The 26,638-nt window shown below is 52.2% G+C and overlaps 1 protein-coding gene across 1 annotated transcript in view; it reads right to left on the bottom strand.

The window, feature by feature from the left end:
• Nucleotides 1–26,638, bottom strand: part of fxyd6 (FXYD domain containing ion transport regulator 6) — a 91,338-nt gene that overhangs the window by 39,650 nt on the left and 25,050 nt on the right. Inside the window, exons 2-4 of the mRNA XM_038778811.1 lie at nucleotides 17,165–17,218; nucleotides 3,043–3,066; nucleotides 890–910 (exon numbers count right to left, since the gene is read on the bottom strand). Coding sequence (XP_038634739.1) covers nucleotides 890–910; nucleotides 3,043–3,066; nucleotides 17,165–17,213 — 94 coding nt within the window. The 5' untranslated portion in view covers nucleotides 17,214–17,218. The remainder of the gene's footprint in view (nucleotides 1–889; nucleotides 911–3,042; nucleotides 3,067–17,164; nucleotides 17,219–26,638) is intronic.

Here is a 26,638-nt window from a genome sequence, read left to right as displayed (position 1 = left end):
AATCGTAACTCAAGTGTGTTCGTGCATCGAGACTGTACAAAAATAATAAATCATCTCCCCAGGCCCCCCATCCCCTCAGCCCACAATTATCTGGGGGGGGGGCTTGACTGCCCTGTGTGGTACTGAGCCTCACAGGGTGAGGTGGTGAGGTGTTTACTCCCCGAGTTAGCTAACCTTTGCAGCAACATGGTGTTGTACACCTGGGGTCCTGGCCCAAGGGGAAAGTCAGCCAGGAATTCCATCGTTGCTCAGTGCACACCTCTGGTATTTTCTACCCCAGAGATGGACAAAAACACCACTGATCCAGTGCAGCTAAATTTCTTTTGAAACAAATTCCACTTTCGGGAATTGTGTCTTTGGGTTGGAAAATTGTTAATGTCGTTCCATTATTGAAGATGGGCAGCATGGTAGCACAATTGGCTAACACTGTGGCTACACAGCGCCAGGGTCCCAGGTTCGATTCCCCGCTGGGTCACTGTCTGTGCGGAGTCTGCACGTTCTCCCCGTGTCTGCGTGGGTTTCCTCCGGGTGCTCCGGTTTCCTCCCACAGTCCAAAGACGCGCAGGTTAGGTGGATTGGCCATGATAAATTGCCCTTAGTGTCCAAAACGGTGAGGAGGGGTTATTGGGTTGCGGGGATAGGGTGGAAGTGAGGGCTTAAGTGGGTCGGGGAAAACTCAATGGGCCGAATGGCCTCCTTCTGCACTGTATGTTCTCTGGGAGGGGGACAGAAAGCAGATAACCCACAGAACTGTTGAGGGGAATTTACTGGAATCCAGCAGAGTTTGAGAGGCTGAGCCAGGTGAACCAAGAACTGAGTGCAAAAAAAAAGATAAACTAAAGATTGTGATTAAACGGAAAACCGGGGAACAAATAAATGAGCAACTCACCATAATAAAACTCATCTTTCTCTTGAGGTGTAAGTGTGGGGAAAAGAATGCAAAAATGTCAGTTCATGTGTTTACAGCAAACAGTCACAACAAACAACTCCCTCCAAAACTAATGTAAAAGATGGTGCCCAGAACTGCGTGTGGTCTAACTCTTAATTCAGGAGGTAAGAAGTGGCCCATTCTCAGAGGCGCACTACTCAGAAAGTGCAAGAAGCAAACCCCAAAAGGAAACTTGACAAATTAGAATAAGATTAGAAATTAGAATTAGATAAGATACCCGCTGGTGCCCATGCGTCAGGCCAGGCCTCAGGCCTACTACCAGACACTGTGTGCTCCCTCTGCAGGGGCATCCAGGTGTGGGTGTAGCGGTGGAACAGAGGCAGACAGTTGGACAGAATGACCTCCTGGACCGCTCTCTGCCTTGACTTGTTGATGGCTGGGTGTGGTGTGACCGAGACTTTGTTTCGCTGAAGTATGACCTCTGTCCCCTTGTATTCTAGTCCTCCAGATCGAAACACCAGCAATTCATCAGCCTTTTTTGATTCATCGTACCTGATTAAGCACCTGGAACCCCAAGTCTCTTTGAACCTCCACTGCTTCAAGCTTTTATCATTTAGAGCATAGAAACATAGGGCTTGAGCAGTAGACCATCAGCACTTCAAACCTGCTTTGCCATTCAATAAGATCATAAGACAGAGGAGCAGAATTAGGCCACTTGGCCCATCGAGCCTTCTCCGCCATTCAATCATGGCTGATATGTTTCTCATTCTCATTCTCCTGCCTTCTCCCCATAATCTCTGATCCCCTTATTAATCAAAATCCTATCTATCTCTGCCTTAAAGACACTCAGTGATTTGACCTCCACAACCTTCTGCGGCAAAGAGTTCCACAGATTCACCACCCTCTGGCTGAAGAAATTCCTCCTCATCTCTGTTTTAAAGGATCGTCCCTTTAGTCTGAGATGGTGTCCTCTGGTTCTATTTTTTCCTACAAGTGGAAACATCTTCTCCACGTCCACTTTATCCAGGCCTCGCAGTATTTTGTAAGTTTCAATAAGATCCCCCCTCATCCTTCTAAACTCCCATGAGTACAGACCCAGAGTCCTCAACCGTTCCTCATACGACAAGCTCTTCATTCCAGGGATCATTCTTGTGAACATCCTCTGGACCCTTTCCAAGGCCAGCACATCCTTCCTTAGATACGGAGCCCAAAACTGTTCACAATACTCCAAATGGGGTCTGACCAGAGCCTTATACAGCCTCAGAAGTAGATTCCTGCTCTTGTACTCTAGCCCTCTTGACATGGATGCTAACATTGCATTTGCCTTCTTGACTGCCGACTGAACCTGCACATTAAGCTTAAGAGAATCGTGAACAAGAACTCCCAAGTCCCTTTGTGCTTCTGATTTCTTGAGCGTTTCCCCATTTAGAAAATAGTCTATGCCTCCATTCCTCCTTTCAAAGGGGCTGGTTTAGCATACTGGGCTAAATCGCTGGCTTTTAAAGCAGACCAAGACAGGCCAGCAGCACGGTTCAATTCCTGTACCAGCCTCCCCGAACAGGTGCCGGAATGTGGCGACTAGGGGCTTTTCACAGTAACTTCATTTGAAGCCTACCTACCCGTGACAATAAGCGATTTTCATTTTTCATTTCAAAGTGCATAACCTCACACTTTTCCACATTGTATTCCGTCTGCCACTTCTAAGGTGATGGTTCACCTGGTTAGGGTGCCAACTTCACCTTCATCTTTGGCCCCCAGATCCCGTGAGTCTCTTGTCTCTTCGAACCCTGGTCTAACTCGGTCTTGAATTAATTCAGCAACCCCGTTTCCATTGTTTTCTCGGAAAGAGAGTTCCACAGGATATTTCTCCTCATCGCCACTCTAAACAATAGACTTCTTGGGCAGGATTCTCCGTCTCACCAGCTCCGTTTACCGGCACGCCCCCACCAGGCAGCGGGATTCTCCGTCCACGCTGTGGAGAAAACGGCGTGTCCCGCCGATGGAGAATCCCACAGCTTATTCTTAAACTATGCCCCCCCCCCCCCCCACCACCACACACCCCTGGTTCTAGTCTCGCCCACACTTTGTGACTTCGAAAAGACCCCTCTCACCCCAGCCCCCACCAATTTGGAGAAACAGAATGGAATGCTTACCCATGTTAGTCGAATTGCCAGCAACTGTGGAGGAAAGGAATTCATCGTCAATTATCAACAATAGAACTAAACACAGATTCTGAACTTAGAATTCAATTTCCAATGGATTCCCCATAGTCATTGTATAAAAACAAACAAATAATCTACAAATTATTCCACACAACATCCAAATCCTTACATGTGGATGCAATTGGAATGAAATGCTTTTCAGAAAGAGACCATCATTGTTCCACATGATTCAATCTGTTGCTGTTCAGCGAGGACACTCGATTGAGCTGCGTTATACAGAATAGGATTAGACCATTAAAGCAGAGTGGCTATTTCCCCTGATGGGCCACATGTGTCGTTGCACCAAGTCATTCACAGTTGAAGCAGTTTTGTACCAGAAAGATAAAGAGAGGGAGAGACATAGAGAGATAGAGGAGACACATATCCCCCCCCCCCACCCACACCCCCCCCCCACCCACACACACACACACCCACACACACCCCCCCACCCACACACACAGCCCCCACCCACACACACCCCCATCCACACAGACACCCCCACACACCCCCCACCCACACCACCCCCACCCACACACACCACCCCCACCCACACACACACACCCCCCCACCCACACACACCCACATACTCAGACACCCACCCACACCCCCACACCCCCCCACACACACCCCCCCACCCACACACACCACCCCCACCCACACACACCACCCCCACACACCACCCCCACCCACACACACCACCCCCACCCACACACACCCCCCCACCCACACACACCTCCCCACCCACACACACCACCCCCACCCACACACACCACCCCCACCCACACACACCACCCCCACCCACACACACCACCCCCACCCACACACACACACCCCCCACCCACACACACACCCCCCAACCACACACACACCCCCACCCACACACACACACACACACCCATCCACACAGACACCCCCACACACCCCCCACCCACACACCCCCACCCACACACACCCCCCCACCCACACACATCCCCCCACCCACACACATCCCCCCACCCACACACATCCCCCCACCCACACACATCCCCCCACACACCCCACCCACACCCCCCCAACCCACACCCCCCCCAACCCACACACACACACACCCCACCCACACCCCCCACCCACACACACACCCCCACACACACCCCCCACCCACACCACCCCCACCCACCCACACAGACACCCCCACCCACAGACACCCCCATCCAACACCCACACTCGCACCCCCCACCCACCCACCATCCACCCACACACACCTCCACCCACCCCACACCCCCCCCAACCACACCCACAACCCCCCCCACCCACACCCCCCCCGCCCACCACACACACACACACCCCCACCCACACCCCCCACACCCACACACACACCCACCACCCACACCCCCCACACCCACACACACACCCACCACCCACACACACACCCACACACCCCCCACCCACACCCCCCCCACACCCACACACACCCCCCACACAACCCCACACCCACACCCCCCACACCCCCCCACCCACACACACACACAACCCCACACACACAACCCCACACACACCCCCCACACCCACACACACCCCCCACACCCACACACACCCCCCACACCCACACACACCCCCCACACCCACACACACCCCCCACACCCACACACACCCCCCACACCCACACACACCCCCCACACCCACACACACCCCCCACACCCACACACACCCCCCACACCCACACACACCCCCCACACCCACACACCCACCCACACCCACACACCCACCCACACCCACACACCCCCCACACCCACACACTCACACACACCCCCACACCCACACATAACCCCACACCCACACATAACCCCCCACAGCCACACCCCCCACACCCACACCCCCCACACCCACTCACACACCCATACCCACACACACCCCCCACACCCACACACCCACCCACACCCACCCACCCACACCCACACACCCACCCACACCCCCACACACACACACACCCCCACACCCACACATAACCCCCCACAGCCACACCCCCCACACCCACCACACCCACTCACACACCCATACCCACACACACCCCCCACACCCACACACACCCCCCCACACACCCCCCCACCCACACACATACCCCCACCCACACCCATACCCCCACCCACACCCATACCCCCACCCACACCCACACCCCCACCCCCAAACCCCCCCCCCACCCACACACCCCCACCCACACCTCCCCAACCCACACCCCCCACCCACAAACCCCCCCCACCCACACACACGCACACACATCCCCACCCACACACACACACCCACACACACACACCCACACACACACACACCCCCAACCACACACACACACCCCCAACCGCACACACATCCCCACCCACACACACCCCCACCCACACACACTCCCCCCACCCACACACACTCCCCCCACCCACACACACCCCCCCCACCCACACACACCCCCCCCACCCACACATACCCCCCCACCCACACCACCCCCCACACACCCACACACCCCACCAAACACCAAACATCCACACACACATACTCAGACACCCACCCACACTCAGACACACACACACTCAGACACCCACACACACACAGACACTGACACACTCTCAGACACACACACTCACACAAATGGAAAGAGAGACACTCGAATGCACAATAATTTTTAAAATACACACAAAATACTCACAACTCTATTTGACACATTTCAAATGGCAGAAACCCAGGACTGTGGAGTGTGATTGAAGTGACACAGAACGACTAAAGACAGAGAGTAACAGAGAGTTGGAGACAGAAACACATTGACAAAGACAGGTGCAAAGACACACACAGAGAAACAGCAAGCCACTGAGATGTTACTATTTGAATCAGTAAAACTAACCAAATCTACTGTTCAAAATTACCTTTAGATGTTTTCAGTCTGGGACAATATGATGATATAGGCCTTAGTGATATACCCCACACCCTTCACTGAAACACTGATATAGCCCACACCCCTCACTGTAACACTGATATACCCCACACCCCTCACTGTAGAACATAGAACATAGAACAGTACAGCACAGAACAGGCCCTTCAGCCCTCAATGTTGTGCCGAGCCATGATCACCCTACTCAAAACCCACGTATCCACCCTATACCCGTAACCCAACAACCCCCCCTTAACCTTACTTTTTATTAGGACACTACGGGCAATTTAGCATAGCCAATCCACCTAACCCGCACATCTTTGGACTGTGGGAGGAAACCGGAGCACCCGGAGGAAACCCACGCACACAGGGGGAGGACGAACACTGATATACCCCACACCCCTCACTGTAACACTGATATAGCCCACACCCCTCACTGCAACACTGATATAGCCCACACCCCTCACTGCAACACTGATATAGCCCACACCCCTCACTGTAACACTGATATACCCCACACCCCTTCACTGTATCACTGATATACCCCACACCCTTCACTGAAACACTGATATACCCCACACCCCTCACTGTAACACTGATATAGCCCAAACCCCTCACTGTAACACTGATATGCCCCTCACCCCTCACTGTAACACTGATATAGCCCAAACCCCTCACTGTATCACTGATATACCCCACACCCCTCACTGCAACACTGATATACCCCACACCCCTCACTGTAACACTGATATAGCCCACACCCCTCACTGCAACACTGATATAGCCCACACCCCTCACTGCAACACTGATATAGCCCACACCCCTCACTGTAACACTGATATACCCCACACCCCTTCACTGTATCACTGATATACCCCACACCCTTCACTGAAACACTGATATAGCCCACACCCCTCACTGTAACACTGATATACCCCACACCCCTCACTGTAACACTGATATAGCCCAAACCCCTCACTGTAACACTGATATGCCCCTCACCCCTCACTGTAACACTGATATACCCCACACCCCTCACTATAACACTGATATACCCCTCACTGTAACACTGATATACCCCACACCCCTCACTGTAGCACTGATAGACCCCACACCCCTCACTGTAACACTGATATATCCCACACCCCTCACTGTAACACTGATATACCCCACACCCCTCACTAACACTGATATACCCCACACCCCTCACTGTAACACTGATATACCCCACACCCCTCACTAACACTGATATACCCCACACCCCTCACTGAAACACTGATATACCCCACACCCCTCACTGTAACACTGATATAGCCCACACCCCTCACTGTAACACTGATATACCCCACACCCCTCACTAACACTGATATACCCCACACCCCTCACTGTAGCACTGTTAGACCGCACACCCCTCACTGTAACACTGATATACCCCACACCCCTCACTGTAACACTGATATACCCCACACCCCTCACTGTAACACTGATATACCCCACACCCCTCACTGTAACACTGATATACCCCACACCCCTCACTGTAACACTGATATAGCCCAAACCCCTCACTGTAACACTGAGCTAGCCCACACCCCTCACTGTAACACTGATATAGCCCAAACCCCTCACTGTAACACTGAGCTAGCCCACACCCCTCACTGTAACACTGATATAGCCACACCCCTCACTGTAACACTGATATACCCCACACCCCTCACTGTAACACTGATATATCCCACACCCCTCACTGTAACACTGATATAGCCCACACCCCTCACTGTAACACTGATATAGCCACACCCCTCACTGTAACACTCTGATATACCCCTCACCCCTCACTGTAACACTGATATAGCCCACACCTCTCACTGTAACACTGATATATCCCACACCCCTCACTGTAATACTGATATACCCCACACCCCTCACTGTAACACTGATATAGCCCACACCCCTCACTGTAACACTGATATAGCCCACACCCCTCACTGTAACACTGATATACCCCACACCCCTCACTGTAACACTGATATAGCCCACACCCCTCACTGTAACTTTCTGATATACCCCACACCCCTCACTGTAACACTGACATAGCCCACACCCCTCACTGTAACACTGATATACCCCACACCCCTCACTGTAACACTGATATAGCCCACACCCCTCACTGTAACACTGATATACCCCACACCCCTCACTGTAACACTGATATAGCCACACCCCTCACTGTAACACTGATATACCCCATGCCCCTCACTGTAACACTGATATACCCCACACCCCTCACTGTAACACTGATATAGCCCACACCCCTCACTGTAACACTGATATACCCCACACCCCTCACTGTAACACTGATATACCCCATGCCCCTCACTGTAACACTGATATACCCCACGCTCCTCACTGTAACACTGATATATCCCACACCCCTCACTGTAATACTGATATACCCCACACCCCTCACTGTAACACTGATATAGCCACACCCCTCACTGTAACACTGATATAGCCCACACCCCTCACTGTAACACTGATATAGCCACACCCCTCACTGTAACACTGATATAGCCCACACCCCTCACTGTAACACTGATATACCCCACATCCCTCACTGTAACACTCTGATTCACCCCACACCCCTCACTGTAACACTGATATAGCCCACACCCCTCACTGTAATACTGATATACCCCACACCCCTCACTGTAACACTGATATAGCCCACACCCCTCACTGTAACACTGATATAGCCCACACCCCTCACTGTAACACTGATATACCCACACCCCTCACTGTAACACTGATATAGCCACACCCTCACTGTAACACTGATATACCCCACACCCCTCACTGTAATACTGATATACCCCACACCCCTCACTGTAACACTGATATACCCCACACCCCTCACTGTAACACTGATATACCCCATGCCCCTCACTGTAACACTGATATACCCCACGCCCCTCACTGTAACACTGATATATCCCACACCCCTCACTGTAATACTGATATACCCCACACCCCTCACTGTAACACTGATATAGCCCACACCCCTCACTGTAACATTGATATACCCCACATCCCTCACTGTAACACTCTGATTCACCCCACACCCCTCACTGTAACACTGATATAGCCCACACCCCTCACTGTAACACTAATATACCCCACACCCCTCACTGTAACACTAATATAGCCACACCCCTCACTGTAACACTGATATAGCCACACCCCTCACTGTAACACTGATATAGCCACACCCCTCACTGTAACACTGATATAGCCACACCCCTCACTGTAACACTGATATAGCCCACACCCCTCACTGTAACACTAATATACCCCAGGCCCCTCACTGTAACACTGATATAGCCACACCCCTCACTGTAACACTGATATAGCCCACACCCCTCACTGTAACACTGATATAGCCCACACCCCTCACTGTAACACTAATATACCCCAGGCCCCTCACTGTAACACTGATATAGCCACACCCCTCACTGTAACACTGATATACCCTACACCCTTCACTGTAACACTGATATACTCCACACCCCTCACTGTAACACTGACATAGCCCACACCCCTCACTGTAACACTGATATAGCCCACACCCCTCACTGTAACACTAATATACCCCAGGCCCCTCACTGTAACACTGATATAGCCACACCCCTCACTGTAACACTGATATAGCCCACACCCCTCACTGTAACACTGATATAGCCCACACCCCTCACTGTAACACTAATATACCCCAGGCCCCTCACTGTAACACTGATATAGCCACACCCCTCACTGTAACACTGATATAGCCCACACCCCTCACTGTAACACTGATATAGCCACACCCCTCACTGTAACACTGATATAGCCCACACCCCTCACTGTAACACTGATATACCCTACACCCTTCACTGTAACACTGATATACTCCACACCCCTCACTGTAACACTGACATAGCCCACACCCCTCACTGTAACACTGATATAGCCCACACCCCTCACTGTAGCACTGATATAGCCCACACCCCTCACTGTAACACTGATATAGCCACACCCCTCACTGTAACACTGATATAGCCCACACCCCTCACTGTAACACTGATATAGCCCACACCCCTCACTGTAGCACTGATATAGCCCACACCCCTCACTGTAACACTGATATAGCCACACCCCTCACTGTAACACTGATATAGCCACACCCCTCACTGTAACACTGATATACCCCACACCCCTCACTGTAATACTGATATACCCCACACCCCTCACTGTAACACTGATATAGCCCACACCCCTCACTGTAACTCTGATACACATGCAGCGGGGTGGGGGTGGGGTCTCTGATTCACTTGGAGACCCCCACGTGTGCTGTACTGTCTGTCCCTGTTTGTTGGGACCTGCACAAAATAGCGCTTGCCCGAGGTTCCCGAGGCAAAGTGATTGAATCCCAAAGCCTGAGGTACCTCGGGGATCTGCATATTAGAGTGAGGGTAACTGCCCAGTCTGGGCAGGATTTACACCACAACGTCTGGCGAGATTGGGATGAATCTCGCCTGGCATTGCGAGCCGGGTGATTCCTGGGAACGGTCTCCCGGCTTTTACCGGCCACGCTTTGCCGCGGCAAGCGGCTTTTCCGGAACAGCGTGGCCGGAAGATCGCGCCCATAGTCTTCCAAATGGAGAATCCAACCCATAGAGTTGTACAGCATGGAAAGAGGCCCTTCGGCCCATCGGTGGCCATCAAGCACCCATCTATTCTAATCCCATTTTCCAGCTTTGACTGTAATGACATTTCAAATGCTCATGCAAAAAATTCTTAAAGTTGGGGAAGTTCTGGCCTCCACCACCCTTTCAGGCAGCGAGTTCCAGATCCCCACCTTCCTCACATCTCCACCAAATCTCCTTCCCTTTATCTTATTGGCTATCTCTCCACCCTACCTGTGTCCCTCCTAATTTTATACGCCTCAATCAGGTTCCTTGAGCCTTTCCTGCTCCAGGGAAAACAATCCTAGACTATCCAGACTCTCTTCACAGCTGAAACGTTCCAGCCCAGGGAAATTCCTGGTAAATCTCTGTCTGCACCCCCTCCAGAGCAATCACATCCTTCCTATAGTGTGGTGACCAGAACTGCACACAGTGCTCCGACAGGGACTTAACTTGCATTTTATACAGCTCCATCATAGGAGCCGGGAGGTTATGTTGAATGCCTTGGTTGATAAAGGCAAGAATCCCATACGCCTTCTTAACCACCTTATCGACCAGTCCTGCTGTCCTCAGAGATCTGTGAACCTGCTCTGGTCTCTGTTCCTCCGACATCCTAGTGTCTGACCATTCATTGTATATTCCATTGTCTTGTTAGTCCTTCCAAAATGCATTCCTTTACATTTTTAGACATAGACATAGGGCAGGATTCTCCCGCAATTGGCGGGGCGGCCGTACCGGTGCCAAGAGCGCGCGAACCACTCCGTCGTCGGGCCACCCGGAAGTTGTGGAATCCTCCGCACTTTTGGTGGCTAGGCCGGTGCTGGAGGGGTTCGCACCGCGCCAACCGGCGGCGAAGGGCCGGCACGTTTTGGTGCATGCGCAGGGGGGTTTCTTCTCCGCGCCGGCCATGACGGAGCCTTACACAGGCCGGCGCGGAGGGAAAGAGTGCCCCCACGGCACAGGCCCGTCCGCAGATCGGTGGGCCCCGATCGTGGGCCAGGCCACTGTGGGCCCAGTCACAAAGACAACCTTCAACCATCACCCACTGCCTCCTACCACTGAGCCAGGTTTGGATCCAGTTTGCCAAACTGTCCTGGATTCCATAGGCTCTTACCTTCTTCATCAGCGTCCAATGTGAGACTTTGTCAAAAGCCTTACTAAAGTCCATGTGGCCTACATCAACCGCACTACCCTCATCCACACAGCTGGTCACCTCCTTAAAACATTCAAGAACATTTGTAAGGCAGGGGGTGGGATTCTCCATTGGCCGACACTGATATCGTGAAACGCGATTGGGTGGAGAATAGGTTCTGATGCCATTATCGCGGCGGGCGCCAATTGATGGCAAATCGTGATTCTCGGTCAGCTCGACAGCGGCATCAATGCGTTCTGGAGCGGATGTACAGTAAACACCGTTTACATATCATTAGCGGTCCCGACCCGGTATTCTACGGGGCCGCCGCGATTCTCCCGGTGGCGCAGTTCACTCGTGCTTTCAAAAATCGTGAAACTAACATGGTGGCTGCTGAGGGAAAGAGAGAGACAGAGGGAGAGAGAGAGAGAGACAGAGGGAGAGAGAGAGAAAGAGAGAGAGGGAGAGAGAGGGAGAGAGAGGGAGAGAGGGAGAGAGAGAGAGAGAGGGAGAGAGGGAGAGAGAGAGAGGGAGAGAGAGAGGGAGGGAGGGAGAGAGAGGGAGAGAGAGAGAGGGAGAGAGAGAGAGGGAGGGAGAGAGGGAGAGAGGGAGGGAGGGAGAGAGGGAGAGAGGGGGTGGGTGGGGGTTGGACATGGAGAGAAGCAACTGCGGGATGCTGGACCGGACACTGGCCGGGCTGGCTGCAGTGGCGGGCGTACCTGGCAGGGCTGGCGAGGGGCAAGTACGGGGGGGGGGTACAGACCGAGTGCCTTGGTGACCCCCCCCCCCCCATAGGACTGGGGCGGTGTCCTGGCTCGAACCGCCATCCGCCATTACCGCAGCCATCTTGCTGCGCACTCACTGACCACCCACCTTGGCCCCTGGTTCTGCAGAGAGACACCGACGGTATAGGCCCCCCCCCCCCCACGCACCCCACCCCCGCACCCCACCCTCCACCACACCCCCTAGCCACAGCTCCCCCAACCCAGCCACCATCCACTGGCGGCCCACCCAGGGCAATACCCCCAACCCATACTGGGACCATGGTGCATACCCATGGCGAGGACGGTGCCAGCCAATGGTACACCTGACATCAGGGACGGGCGCCGGGGCCAGAGGCCCTGAAAGTGCTGCCCATCAATGGGGCCAGGAGAGTGGAGATGGGGTGGAAGGGACCCCATGCGGGGAGAGTCCGTGGTGCTAACCGGGGGTACCATGTAGCCCATTGGACCTGGTTCGGCATGGGGGTACGCACCATGCTAACATGTCAACCTTTCACCCCCTGCAGACAACGGGAATTGGAATTCAATCAGCAATGGCGGCCTTTCTGCTAGTCACCACAGCGGGCGCTTCTCGAGGAGGAGGAGGAGGCTGCAGCAGCGGATTGGGCAGCAGCGGATTGGGCAGCAGCGGAGGGGGCAGCAGCGGAGGGGGCAGCAGCAGATTGGGCAGCAGCAGATTGGGCAGCAGCAGATTGGGCAGCAGCAGATTGGGCAGCAGCAGAGGGGGCAGCAGCAGAGGGGGCAGCAGCGGAACGGGCAGCAGCGGAACGGGCAGCAGCAGAGTGGGCAGCAGCAGAGGGGGCAGCAGCAGAGGGGGCAGCAGCAGAGGGGGCAGCAGCAGAGGGGGCAGCAGCAGAGGGGGCAGCAGCAGAGGGGGCAGCAGCGGAGTGGGCAGCAGCGGAGTGGGCAGCAGCGGAGTGGGCAGCAGCAGAGCGGGCAGCAGCGGAGCGGGCAGTAGCGGAGCGGGCAGCAGCGGAACGGGCAGCAGCGGAACGGGCAGCAGCGGAACGGGCAGCAGCGGAGCGGGCAGCAGCAGAGCGGGCAGCAGCAGAGCGGGCAGCAGCAGAGCGGGCAGCAGCAGAGCGGGCAGCAGCAGAGCGGGCAGCAGCAGAGCGGGCAGCAGCAGAGCGGGCAGCAGCAGAGTGGGCAGCAGCAGAGTGGGCAGCAGCAGAGTTGGCAGAAGCAGAGTTGGCAGCAGCAGAGTTGGCAGCAGCAGAGTTGGCAGCAGCAGAGTTGGCAGCAGAGTTGGCAGCAGAGTTGGCAGCAGCAGAGGGGGCGGCAGCAGAGGGGGCGGCAGCAGAGGGGGCAGCAGCAGATTGGGCAGCAGCAGATTGGGCAGCAGCAGATTGGGCAGCAGCAGATTGGGCAGCAGCAGATTGGGCAGCAGCAGATTGGGCAGCAGCAGATTGGGCAGCAGCAGATTGGGCAGCAGCAGATTGGGCAGCAGCAGATTGGGCAGCAGCAGATTGGGCAGCAGCAGATTGGGCAGCAGCAGAGGGGGCAGCAGAGTGGGCAGCAGCAGAGTGGGCAGCAGCAGAGGGGGCAGCAGCGGAGGGACAGGTGGCAGCTGCCCAAGATGGAGAGCCAGCTGCTCAACAGGCCGAGGAGGAGGAGGCGTCAAGGAGGCGCCACACGAGGCCTTGTGTATACCGGCACCACATGTCATTCGAGGACATGCCGGACCGGGCATGACATCCAAGGCTCCAGCTGAGCAGGGAAACAGTGCAACATATCTGCCAGATGATGGCACGCCTGGCACCGCGGGGGTCTGGGGGAGGACACCCGCTCCCGGTGACCGTCAAGGTGATAGTTGCCCTCCAGCTTTACGTGACGGGGTCCTTCCAGGCACAGAGTGGGGATCTCACAGACCTCGGTGCACAGGTGTATCCACGCAGTCACTAAGGCCTTATCTGCCCATGGGGATCAATACATTTATTTCAATGTGGACCGAGCCCATTAGGATGCCCAGGCAGTGGGTTTCGCCACTATCGCTGATATGCCCCAGGTGGGTGGGAGGAGGGGACTGGTCTAAGCTGGCTGGGGCGGGGGGGGGGGGGAATGGGCAGGCGGACCCTGTGGGAGGCCTGATATCATCATATGCTGATGACCGGCCGCTCTACACAAAGCGAAAGGGGTTCCACTCGAAGAACTTGCAGCTGATATGTGACCATCAGCTGCGCATCATACACGTCTGCACCAATAGCCGGGCAGTGTGATGACGGCATCATCCTGGCACACTCAGCCATTCCTCACGGGGCCTCACGGTAGCATGGTGGTTAGCATCAATGCTTCACAGCTCCAGGGTCCCAGGTTCGATTCCCGGCTGGGTCACTGTCTGTGTGGAGTCTGCACGTCCTCCCTGTGTGTGCGTGGGTTTCCTCCGGGTGCTCCGGTTTCCTCCCACAGTCCAAAGATGTGTGGGTTAGGTGGATTGGCCATGCTAAATTGCCCTTAGTGTAAGGTTAATGGGGGGATTGTTGGGTTACGGGTATACAGGTTACGTGGGTTTAAGTAGGGTGATCATTGCTCGGCACAACATCGAGGGCCGAAGGGCCTGTTCTGTGCTGTACTGTTCTATGTTCTATGTTCTATGTCCTGACATGGGGGCGGGAGGGACGTGGAGACCAGGCCTCCCACAGGGTCCGCCTGCCCATTTCCCCCCCCCCCCCCTGCCCCAGCCAGCTTAGACCAGTCCCCTCCTCCCACCCACCAGACAGAGCACCTAGGCAGGTGGTAACGGTGGTAACAGGTGTCTATCATGAACGAATATATACAGATTTGTGCCCTAGCCCCTATAACTAAACAATTTGCCTCCATATCTGCACTTCTATCTCTCCCGGACTGTTTGGGGGCCTATCGTACACTCCCAGCAATGTGATCGCCTCCCTTTTTGTTACCCATATGGCTTCATTTAAGGAACCGAAGAGATCATCCCTGACTACTGCTGTGATGTTCTTGTGGTGATAACCACTGTAGATATGCGTACTTGCAGTAGGGGGATGTATGCCTGTACCTGTAATACAGGTTCTTCCTGTAAGCCTCTGCCGGCTAGCTCCGCCCACATGGAGCTTGTGTATAAATGTGCGTGTGAGTCACTCAGACCCTATTCTACAGTAGCAGCCGGAGGAATAGCATCGCACAGCAATAAAGCCTCGATTGTACATGTCTCTCGTCTTTGAGTGCAATTGTTAGCGCCACAATTTATTGCTGTGTGATGCTATTCCTCCGGCTGCAACTGTAGTAGCGCCACAGTTCTCCCTCATCAATAATGCAATTCCTTCTCTTTCACCTCCCCCTCTATCTCTCCTGAAATGTCTGCACTCTGGGAGATTCAGCTACCAGTCCTGCTCTGCTTTCAATCAAGTTTGTGTGATTGCAATAACGCCACAATTACATGCGCTGATCAACACTCCATCAGTTCATCAGTCTGACCCGGCCTCTCATTGAAATAAATCCAATTTAGTCTGCCGATCTTCCCATGTGCCTTTGCAAACCCCTGTCGGCTCTCCCCACTGGACTTGCCTGGTTTAGTCTCTATATTTGACTCCATCTTCTCACCCACTTACTTGAGACCCCACCCACCTTCCAAATTAGTTTAAAGTCTGCCCAGTGAGATGAACAAACCTCCCTGCTAGGATCTTTGTCCCCTTGTGGTGAACGTACATCATGTAATTCACACTGTATAGCATTGCGTTCACACTGTACAGCATTGTGTCCTTGTGGGCTCTGTCTGTGAGCCGTTACGTGGCTCTGCCCACAGGGGGAGATGAGGAGCTTGTACAGGGCTCCACCCTCGGCTCCGCCCATGGCCCCTCCCACTACCGGAAGTATAAAGTGCTGCAGCCTTGTGAGTCTGCCCTCAGTTCTTCTGGTCGCAGGCAGGCTCCGTTGTAAGTCTATTAAAGCCACAGTTTACTTCCTATCGTGTCTCGAGTGAATTGATGGTCACATCACCCCTTCCAATTCATGTGCACCCCATCCCGCTTATACAGTTCTCATCTACCCCAGAAACGATCCCAATGATCCAAGTATCTAAAACCCTCCGTCCTGCACCATCCTTCTAGCCACACATTTATCTGACCTGTCCTCCTATTTCTATACTCACTCGCTCGTGGCACAGGTAGTAATCCCAAGATCACAACATTAGAGTTTTTTAACCTTCTGCCTAACTCTCTAAATTCACGTGGCAGGACCGCATCCCTCTTTCTACCCATGTCATTTGTACCAACGTGAACTGTGACCTCTACCTCACTCCTTCAGCATGCCCTGTCCACCCCATGCCCCTCACGCAACATTTAAAAGAGAAGAGTTTTGGTGCCCACCCCTCTGCTGCTGAACATCCCAGTCGAAACGTTGACCTGTACCAATTTTGTGTAATGAAACCTGGGCAGTAATTATCGAGAATGTGCGGGAGGAGCAGTGTTGGTGTTTGTGTGCCGAGGGACCACATGCGCGTACATTCCCAGTTTGCACACACAAACCCATTTGGTAACTGACGGGGCAAGAGAAAGAAATTGCAGTGCAGATTTCCCACCTTCGGTATGTCACTTACCAGCTAGATGAACCAGCCCGCAACACAGAACAATCACGCAGGCTTCCATGGTGTCTGGAAAATAAAAATAAAAAGCAGTGGAGTTTTTAAAATGAAGGAATTTCGAGACCAGGTAACGTTGCCACGACTGAGTTCCAAGCTGAGCCTGGAGAGGTCTGGTGGATTTTAAATGCTTCAACCGACCACCTGCCAGGTCGCGCCCACAAAAGGCAAATGTGACTTGAAACAATTACAATGAAAATCTGCCCACTTTACCGAGGAATTAAGACTGCTGAGGTCCACATTCAGGGAGAACGGTTCAATATATCAGGGGCTGGTTTAGCACAGTGGGCTAAAGAGCTGGCTTGCAGCAGCGTGGGTTCAATTCCCGTACTGGCCTCCCCGAACAGGGGCCGGAATGTGGCGACTAGGAGCTTTTCACAGTAATTTCATTTGAAACCTACTCGTGACAATAAGCGATTATTATTATTATATCTCAGCCCAGACAAATTCTTTTTTTTTATAAATTTAGATTACCCAATTATTTTTTCCAATTAAGGGGCAATTTAGCATGGCCAATCCACCTACTCTGCACATTTTTGGGTTGTGGGGGCGAAACCCACGCAGACAGGGGGAGAATGTGCAAACTCCACACGGACAGTGACCCAGAGCCGGGATCGAACCTGGGACCTCAGCGCCGTGAGGCGGTTGTGCTAACCACTAGGCCACCGTGCTGCCTTCCCAGACAAATTCTTAAGTCGTGTTGCCAACTCTCCGCCGATTGTCCTGCAGTCTTCTGGAATTAAAGATTAATTTTCAGGACCTGCGAAAAGCAAAACCCAGGGGGAAAAAAATCATAAAGAACATTTTAAAAATGTGTATTTTTAATTACTTTGAGTTATTCGTTACAAACATATGAAACATGGGGATAGAGGGTTGGATTGACAGTCAGAAACTATTCAATCCAATAATGGAGAGTCTGTCTCTGTTCTGATTGGTTATGGGAAGGCTGACACTGGATATGTTGGGCAATCAATTGGACGTAAATGAGGGGGTGGAGCCATTGGAATCAAGTGGTCATGTGATAACACCTCCAGGATATATCCAAAGTTGGCAACTTAACCCCCTCGCCCCCCCCGCCACGTGAATACAACTTGGCAAAAGCCGATTATCCTTTGATTTCATTGTGAAGGAATCCGAATTTCCATTGAAAAAAAACTTTTGATAATATTATTGTTTTGAACAGATTGGAAAAAGGATTCCCCCCAATGGCTCAGTGTATAAAATCATTGACGGTGGTATCAATAGGTTTAGACACGAAGGTTACAGTCTCGATCGCCCGCCTGAGCTGGCTGCAGTGTTGGTAGAGAGGCCTGCAGTGAGGGAGCACTCAGCTCCTGGTCACTTAAGTCCCACTGGACAATGGTCATTGTGTTGTGTTCCACCAACTGTGAAGACAACCCGCAGCCCGACAGCGACCGGGAACACTCGACCGCGCAGACCCACCTACCGACGCAGGAACCGCAACTATTCCCTTAACACTGCATACTCTCACCATCTCGCAGGCTCGGATAGAAGCAGTCACTCCAGGAAGCGTGGAAAACGTGCAGGCGAGAGTGAAACAACGCGGCCCCAAAGCCCCTCTGCCTAGCTTACTCCTAGCTAATGTCCAATCTCTAGAAAACAAGCTAGACAAACTTAAAGTCAGACTCACTTTTCAAAGAGAACTAAGGGACTGCTGTGTGCTCTGCTTCACGCAGACATGGCTCACTCCTGCTTCACCGGACTGTGCCCTACAACCAGAGGGATTCTCAATCCACCGAATGGACCGTACGGCAGGCCTCAGGCAAGACAAGGGGAGGTGGGGTCTGCCTCGGAATCAACCCTCCTGGTGCCTAGATGTAGCAACACTGGCGAGTTTCTGCTCCCCGGACCTAGAATACCTGATACTAAAATGCCGCCCCTTCTACCTTCTGCGGGAGTTCAGCTCCGTTATCCTGACGGCTGTTTACATCCCACCCCATGCAAACGTGAAAATCGCACTGGACGAAATATTCACCACCACAAATAGCCTTGAAACGAAACATCCCGAGGCCTTGTTCACTGTAGCTACGGACTTCAATCAGGCCAAGCTCAAGCGCGTACTACCAAGTTACCACCAACACGTCACCTGTTCCACCAGAGGCCCAAACATCCTGGACCACTGCTACACAAATATCAAACATGCCTCTCGCTCTATCGCCCGCCCACACTTTGGCAAATCTGACCACAAGGCTGTGCTCCAGCTCCCGGCTTATAAACAAAAACTGAAGCGGGAGAATCCGTCAAAGAAAGTTGTGCATTGTTGGTCTGAGGAATCGGATGATCTCCTACGGGACTGCTTAGAGTCAGTGGGATGGTCAGTATTTAAAAACTCTGCAACCAGCCTGAACGAGTATGCCAGTACAGTAACTGACTTCATTAGTAAGTGTGTAGAAGACTGTGTGCCAAAGAAGCAAATCCGCGTGTTTCCCAACCGGAACCCTGGATGAACAGGGATATCCACGGCTTGCTGACGTCTAGGTCTGGGGCGTTCAAGTTAGGCGATCCAGACCTCTTCAAGAAAGCCAGATATGATCTAAAGAAATCCATCAAAGATGCCAAAAGGCAGTACCGGACCAAGCTCGAGTCCCAGGCTAGCCACACGGATCCCCGCCGTCTATAGCAAGGTCTGCAAGACATAACGGGTTACAAGATGAAGGCGTGTAAAATCACCGGCTCCAACGTACCCCTCCCTGATGAGCTCAATGCATTCTATGCCTGCGAGCCCTCCACCCCAGAAGCTGCGGATGAACTTGTATCTGAGATCACCACTGCAGACATCAGAGCAGCTTTCTCGAAGGTCAGCCCACGGAAAGCCACTGGGCCAGATGGGGTACCCGGACGAGCACTCAGGTCTTGCGCGGATCAGCTGGTGGGGGTATTCGCAGACATCTTCAACCTTTCTTTACAACAATCTGAGGTCCCTATCTGTTTCAAGAAGATGCCCATCATCCCTGTACCAAAATAAAGTCAAGCAGCGTGCCTTAATGACTATCGTCCAGTGGCTCTGACCTCCATCATCATGAAGTGCTTCTTCGAAAGGTTAGTCATGGCACAAATCAACTCCAGCCTCCCGGATTGCCTTGATCCACTACAGTTCGCCTACCGCTGGGACAGGTCCACAGCAGACACCATCTCCAAGGCCCTGCATCTACCCTGGAACAGCTAGATAATAAAGACACCTATGTCAGACTCCTATTTATCGACTACAGCTCAGCCTTCAACACCATCATTCCTCCGAAACTCATCTCCAAACTCCGTGGCCTTGGTCTCGGCTCCTCCCTCTGCGACTGGATCCTGAACTTTCTAACCCACAGGCCACAATCAGTAAAGATAGGCAACAACACCTCCTCCACAATCATCCTCAACACCGGTGCCCCACAAAGCTGTGTCCTCAACCCCCACTACACTCCTTATACACCTATGACTGTGTTACCAAATTCCCCTCCAACTCGATTTTCAAATTTGCTGATGACACCACTGTAGTGGGTCAGATTTCAAACAATGACGAGACAGAGTACAGGAATGAGATAGAGAATCTGGTGAACTGGTGCGACGACAATAATCTCTCCCTCAATGTCAATAAAAAGGAGTTTGTCATCGACTTCAGGAAGCGTAGTGGAGAACATGCCCCTGTCTACATCAATAGGAACAAAGTAGAAAGGGTCGAGAGCTTCAAGTTTTTAGGTGTACAGATCACCAACAACCTGTCCTGTTCCCCCAATGCCAACACTATAGTTAAGAAAGCCCACCAACGACTCTACTTTCTCAGAAGACTAAGGAAATTTAGCATGTCAGCTATGACCCTCACCAACTTCTACAGATGCACCATAGAAAGCATTCTTTCTGGTTGTATCACAGCTTGATATGGAGCCTGCTCTGCCCAAGACCGCAGGAAACTACAAAAGGTTGTGAATGTAGCCCAGTCCATCACGCAAACCCGCCTCCCATCCATTGACTCTATCTATAATTCCTGCTGCCTCAGAAAGGCAACCAGCAAAATTAACCCCAGACATACTCTCTTCCAACTTCTTCCGTCAGGAAAAAGATACCAAAGTTTGAGGTCAAATACCAACTGACTCAAGGACAGCTTCTTCCATACTGCCATCAGACTTTTGAAAGGACCCACCTTGTATTAAGTTGACCTTTTCTCTACACCTTGCTATAACATTATATTCTGCAGTCTCTCCTTCCTTCCCTATGTATGGTATGCATTGTTTGTGCAGCATGCAAGAAACAATACTTTTCACTGTATACTAATACATGTGACAATAATAAATCAAATCAAATCAAAGATGACGGTGAGATTGACAGCAACCTCCCATGTGCTCAGGAAGACTGTCAAAACTCATAGCCCAGATGAAAGAATGCCTGATGCCCAAGCAACTGTCTGGCAGCAATGTGTCTTAATCCTGTAGAGAAGAGGAAGATCACAAAGAAAAGCTATCCCATATTCAAGGCTGACATTTCCAGGCAGCACTAAGGGGATCCAGATTGTAGATTGGACCTTCAAATTAAGCCTCCTCTATCTACCCAGCATTGAAGAGTTCTTCCAGATCTTCACCAAAATTCTCCCATAAAATTAGCCCGACTGAAAACAGATAATCTGGTCATTGAGAAGATTTAGGGGCAGCAGGGTAGCATGGTGGTTAGCATAAATGCTTCACAGCTCCAGGGTCCCAGGTTCGATTCCCGGCTGGGTCACTGTCTGTGTGGAGTCTGCACGTCCTCCCCCTGTGTGCGTGGGTTTCCTCCGGGTGCTCCGGTTTCCTCCCACAGTCCAAAGATGTGCGGGTTAGGTGGATTGGCCATGCTAAATTGCCCGTAGTGTCCTAATAAAAGTAAGGTTAAAGGGGGGGTTGTTGGGTTACGGGTATAGGGTGGATACGTGGGTTTGAGTAGGGTGATCATGGCTCGGCACAACATCGAGGGCCGAAGGGCCTGTTCTGTGCTGTACTGTTCTATGTTCTATGTTCTATGTAAGGAACAGGGATAGCTCATCCTGTCCCATCATCATTCAATCAGATCACAGAATCCCTACAGTGCAGAGAGGGGCCATTCGGTCCATCGAGTCTGCACCGACCCTCCGAAAGAGCACCCTACCTAGGCCCACACCCCCGCCATATCCCCGTAACCCCATCTAACCTTTTGGACACCAAGCGATAATTTAGCATGACCAATCCACCTAACTTGCACATCTTTGAAGCGTGGGAGGAAACCCTCACGGACATGAGAAGTACATGCAAACTCCACACACAGTCACCCAGGGTTGGAATCGAACCCGGGTCCCTGGCGCTGTGCGGTAGCCATGCTAACCACTGTGCCACCCCAACTTCTATCTCAACTTCACTTTTCCGCTCTGTCCCCATATCCCTTAATTCTGCTGCTCATTCTCACTTGCTTTACACTATCACGCAAAGTGAAGATTCATCCCTTGAGCGCAGGGCTCTTTATTTTCTTTATTCTTTCATGGGATGTGGGCATTGGTGGCAAATGACATGTGTTGCCCACCCCTAGCTGCCCTTGCTGGGCCATTTCAGAGGGCAATTAAGTGCCAACCACAGTGCTGTGTGTCTGGAGTCATATATAGGCCAGACCAGGTCAGGAGAGCCGGTTTCATCCATGACAGGACATTAATGAACATTATCAGAGGGAGATGGTGCTGTGGTGGTGACATCATTCAGAGAGATGGTACATCATTGGAGATGCTATCCGTTCAGACAGGATACTAAATCAAGGCCCGATACCCGATTGTTCCGTTAGATATTAAAGATTCCATGGTACATTTGGAAGAGATAGTGAGATTCCTTTGCCAATATTCCTTCCTCAATTGACACGAAAACCAAATTAATTGTTCAATCGTATAATATATTTTTATCAGTCAAATCTTCAAAGTCCGTGCTTCCACATTGCCACCATGTTATATTTTTCTCTTTGATGTAAACATACCAATCAGACACACGGATTAGTGAAACAATGTTGGTTCAGTATTTGAAGATAAGACTATTTACAGATGATGTTCCCTGCAAGGCTGTGAGGCCCATACCTGACCTCAACCAATGCAAGTCATGGGACTAATACATCATAACGTACAAATATACGTGTCAACATATGAATTAGGAGCAGGAGTAGGCCACTCGGCCCCTTGAGCCTGCTCCGCCACTCAGTAAGGTCATGACTGATCTGATTGTAATCTCAACTCCACATTCCCACTTGCCACCCCTGTCCTCCCCGTTTTCCTATCAATAATCGACCTGACTGCTTCCACCGCCTTTTGAGGAGAGTTTCAGAAACTCATGGCCCTCCGAAAGAAAATAGTTCTCATCTCTGTCCGAAATGGGCGATCCATTATTTTTAAACAGTGACTCCGGAGTTCTAGATTTTCCCACAAGAGCAAACATCCTCACCACATCGACCCTGTCAAGACCACCCAGGACCTTGTTTGTCTCCATCAAGTTGCTTCTGACTCTTCTAAATTCCAGCCGATACAAGCCTAACCTCTCCAACCTCCCCTCATGAGGCAACCTGCCTATTCCAGGTCTTACCCTAGTAAACCTTCTATGAACTTCTTCCAACACATTTACAACCTTCCTCAGATAAGACGACCAATACAGTACACAGTACCGAAGGTGTGGGCTCATCAATGTCCGACATCTCTGAAGCATAACCTCCCTACTTTTGTATTAGATCACCTTCTCCGGGAATGTTTGATGAGGACAGTGTAGAGGAAGCTTTACTCTGCATCGCTAACTTGTATTGTACCTGCCCTGGGATTGTTTGATGGGTAGAGAGGGGTGAGGAAATGCCAAATTGCATATCTTGCTCATAATTAGTCAATTAAACACAGGTATCAGCATAATTTCCTGTATTGTGTTTTCTCTTAAGAGTCAGCAAAATATTGTTTTCTGGAATGTTCTGGGTGCATTTGTTTTGCATTTGCAAGAGGACATTTAAATTGCAAAGGAGAATCATCAAGGACAGCAGAAAATTAGAGAGAGGATCAGTTTATGTACATGAAAAGGCCGATTAGGCTGTGAGAGCATTGTATCTTCACTTGACTGGGGTTCAAAGTACTGAATTAGAATGCCACAATTCTTAAGCGGCGGAATAGTCTCCTCAACATATTCCAAAGGAGCCATCAATTTTTTTTTTTTAAATAAGAAAAACGACTTGGCTTTCTGCCCAGACTCAGCTCAATGATAAAACTGCTTCAATTCAGTGCCTTCATTATAAACAGCTGTCGTCTGTGGCATATTAACAGAGCTGCCTTCTTTCCACGATTCTCCTCCAATCCCCATTCAATGGAGATTGATCTCCAGGACTTGACTATGAGCAACATTCGGGAGAAAAATCTAAGCAGCATTAAAAAAATAAATTTACAAATACTGGTTGAAGTGGGGGGAGGGCGCGAGACTGTTGTACCAAGAATCAAAAAAGAACCACCCACTACCATCTACATGATGTACCCATCAATTGAACGCGAGACGAGTTGCTGTACAAAAGTATGGCTTTAATCAGCTAGATGTTAGCCCTGCAATCGATTACAGTATATGGACGGCCGCAGGGAGTACTGGGTATTTATACCCCGCCCTGGAGGCGGGGTTAACTCAGCCTCTCGACCATTCGGGGAGCAGTTGCATGACTGGTCTCAACCAATCGGTCGAGAAGCACATGATCGACCAGGGCCAATGGTAAGCCGGTGTTCTGCACCAATGGCAGGCAGCTATGCTAATCATACCACCACATTCACACCTTGCGGAGAAAGAAGCCGGGGGGGGGGGGGTGTCAACGAGAGCTGGGGGGGGGGGGGGAGAACTGGTGGTGTGAGTAGTAGTGAGAGAAGGAAAAAAAATGTATCCTTGGCTTCCCACTGGCCCAGACATTTAACAACAGTACATAGTGTCCATACAAGGTCCATGGTGGTGTTGAAAGTCAAATGGACTCGATCAGCCTTTTTGTTGCCCGTGACGTCCTGGCAGACCGCCCCAGTGGAGTTGGTGACGTTGGTTCAGCCGATGGTGGTGGTTCCGCTGATGTCCTGGACTCCGGGCGCGATGGTCCTTGAACTGTCTCCGTAACCCGGGCTGGTGGTGGAGACGCCATGGATGGGGGAGGGGTGGCCTGGGTGGGGCGCTGGGGGAAAAAGAACGGGGGGGGGTTCTGTGGTGAAGGGGGGGGGGGGGGGGAGGGCTGCACGCCGGCGGGTGCCAGGTCCCGGAGGGAGACCATGTCCTGCCGACCGTCGGGGTACTCCACGTACGCATACTGCGGGTTAGCGTGGAGTAACTGGACTTGTTCCACCAACGGATGCACCCGCACATGCTTCCAGAGCAAGATGGGTCCGGGGGTGACCAGCCACAGCGGGAGAGGGTATCCGGAGGACGACTTCCTGGGGAAAACAAGAAGACGTTCATGAGGTGTCTGATTAGTTGCGGTACAGAGGAGTGAGCGTATGGAATGTAGGGCATCGGGGATAACCTCTTGCCATCGGGAAATAGGGAGATCTCTGGACCGGAGGGCCAGTAGTATGGTCTTCCAGATGGTACCATTCTCCCGCTCGACCTGTCCGTTACCCCGAGGGTTATAGCTGGTCGTCCTGCTAGAGGTAATGCCCCTGCCGAGCAGGAATTGACGCAGCTCATCGATCATAAAGGAGGACCCCCGATCGCTATGTATGTACGCGGGGTAGCCGAACAGGGAGAAGATGGAGAGGAGGGCCTTAATGACGGTCGATGTGGTCATGTCAGGGCAGGGAATGGCGAAGGGGAAGCGGGAGTATTCATCGATTACCGTCAGGAAGTAAATGTTGCGGTTGCTAGAGGGAAGGGGCCCCTTGAAGTCAATGCTGAGACGTTCGAAGGGGCGGGATGCTTTGATCAGATGCGCGCGCTCGGGGCAGTAGAAGTGCGGTTTGCACTCTGCGCAGATGTGGCAGTCACGGGTTACTGTCCTGACTTCCTCGATGGAGTAGGGCAGGTTGCGGGCCTTTATGAAATGGTAGAAACGGGTCACCCCTGGATGGCAGAGGTCCGCGTGGAGGGAGCGGAGGCGGTCTATCTGCGTGCTGGCGCATGTACCGCTGGACAGGGCATCAGGAGGCTCATTGAGCTTCCCAGGACGATACAAGATCTCATAGTTGTACGTGGACAACTCGATCCGCCACCGTAAGATCTTGTCATTCTTAATCTTGCCCCTTTGTGCATTATCAAACATGAAGGCCACTGACCGTTGGTCTGTGAGGAGGGTAAACTTCCTGCCGGCCAAATAGTGTCTCCAATGTCGCACAGCTTCGACTATGGCCTGGGCTTCCTTTTCCACTGAGGAGTGGCGGAGTTCGGAAGCTTGGAGGGTTCAGGAGAAGAAGGCCATGGGTCTGCCCACTTGGTTCAGGGTGGCCGCCAGAGCTACTTCTGA

The sequence above is a fragment of the Scyliorhinus canicula genome, chromosome 19 (assembly GCF_902713615.1).
Source record: "Scyliorhinus canicula chromosome 19, sScyCan1.1, whole genome shotgun sequence".
Classification (NCBI taxonomy): Eukaryota; Metazoa; Chordata; class Chondrichthyes; order Carcharhiniformes; family Scyliorhinidae; genus Scyliorhinus; species Scyliorhinus canicula.
Note: the sequence above shows the minus strand (reverse complement) of the source record. Positions and strands in the feature narration are given on the sequence as shown.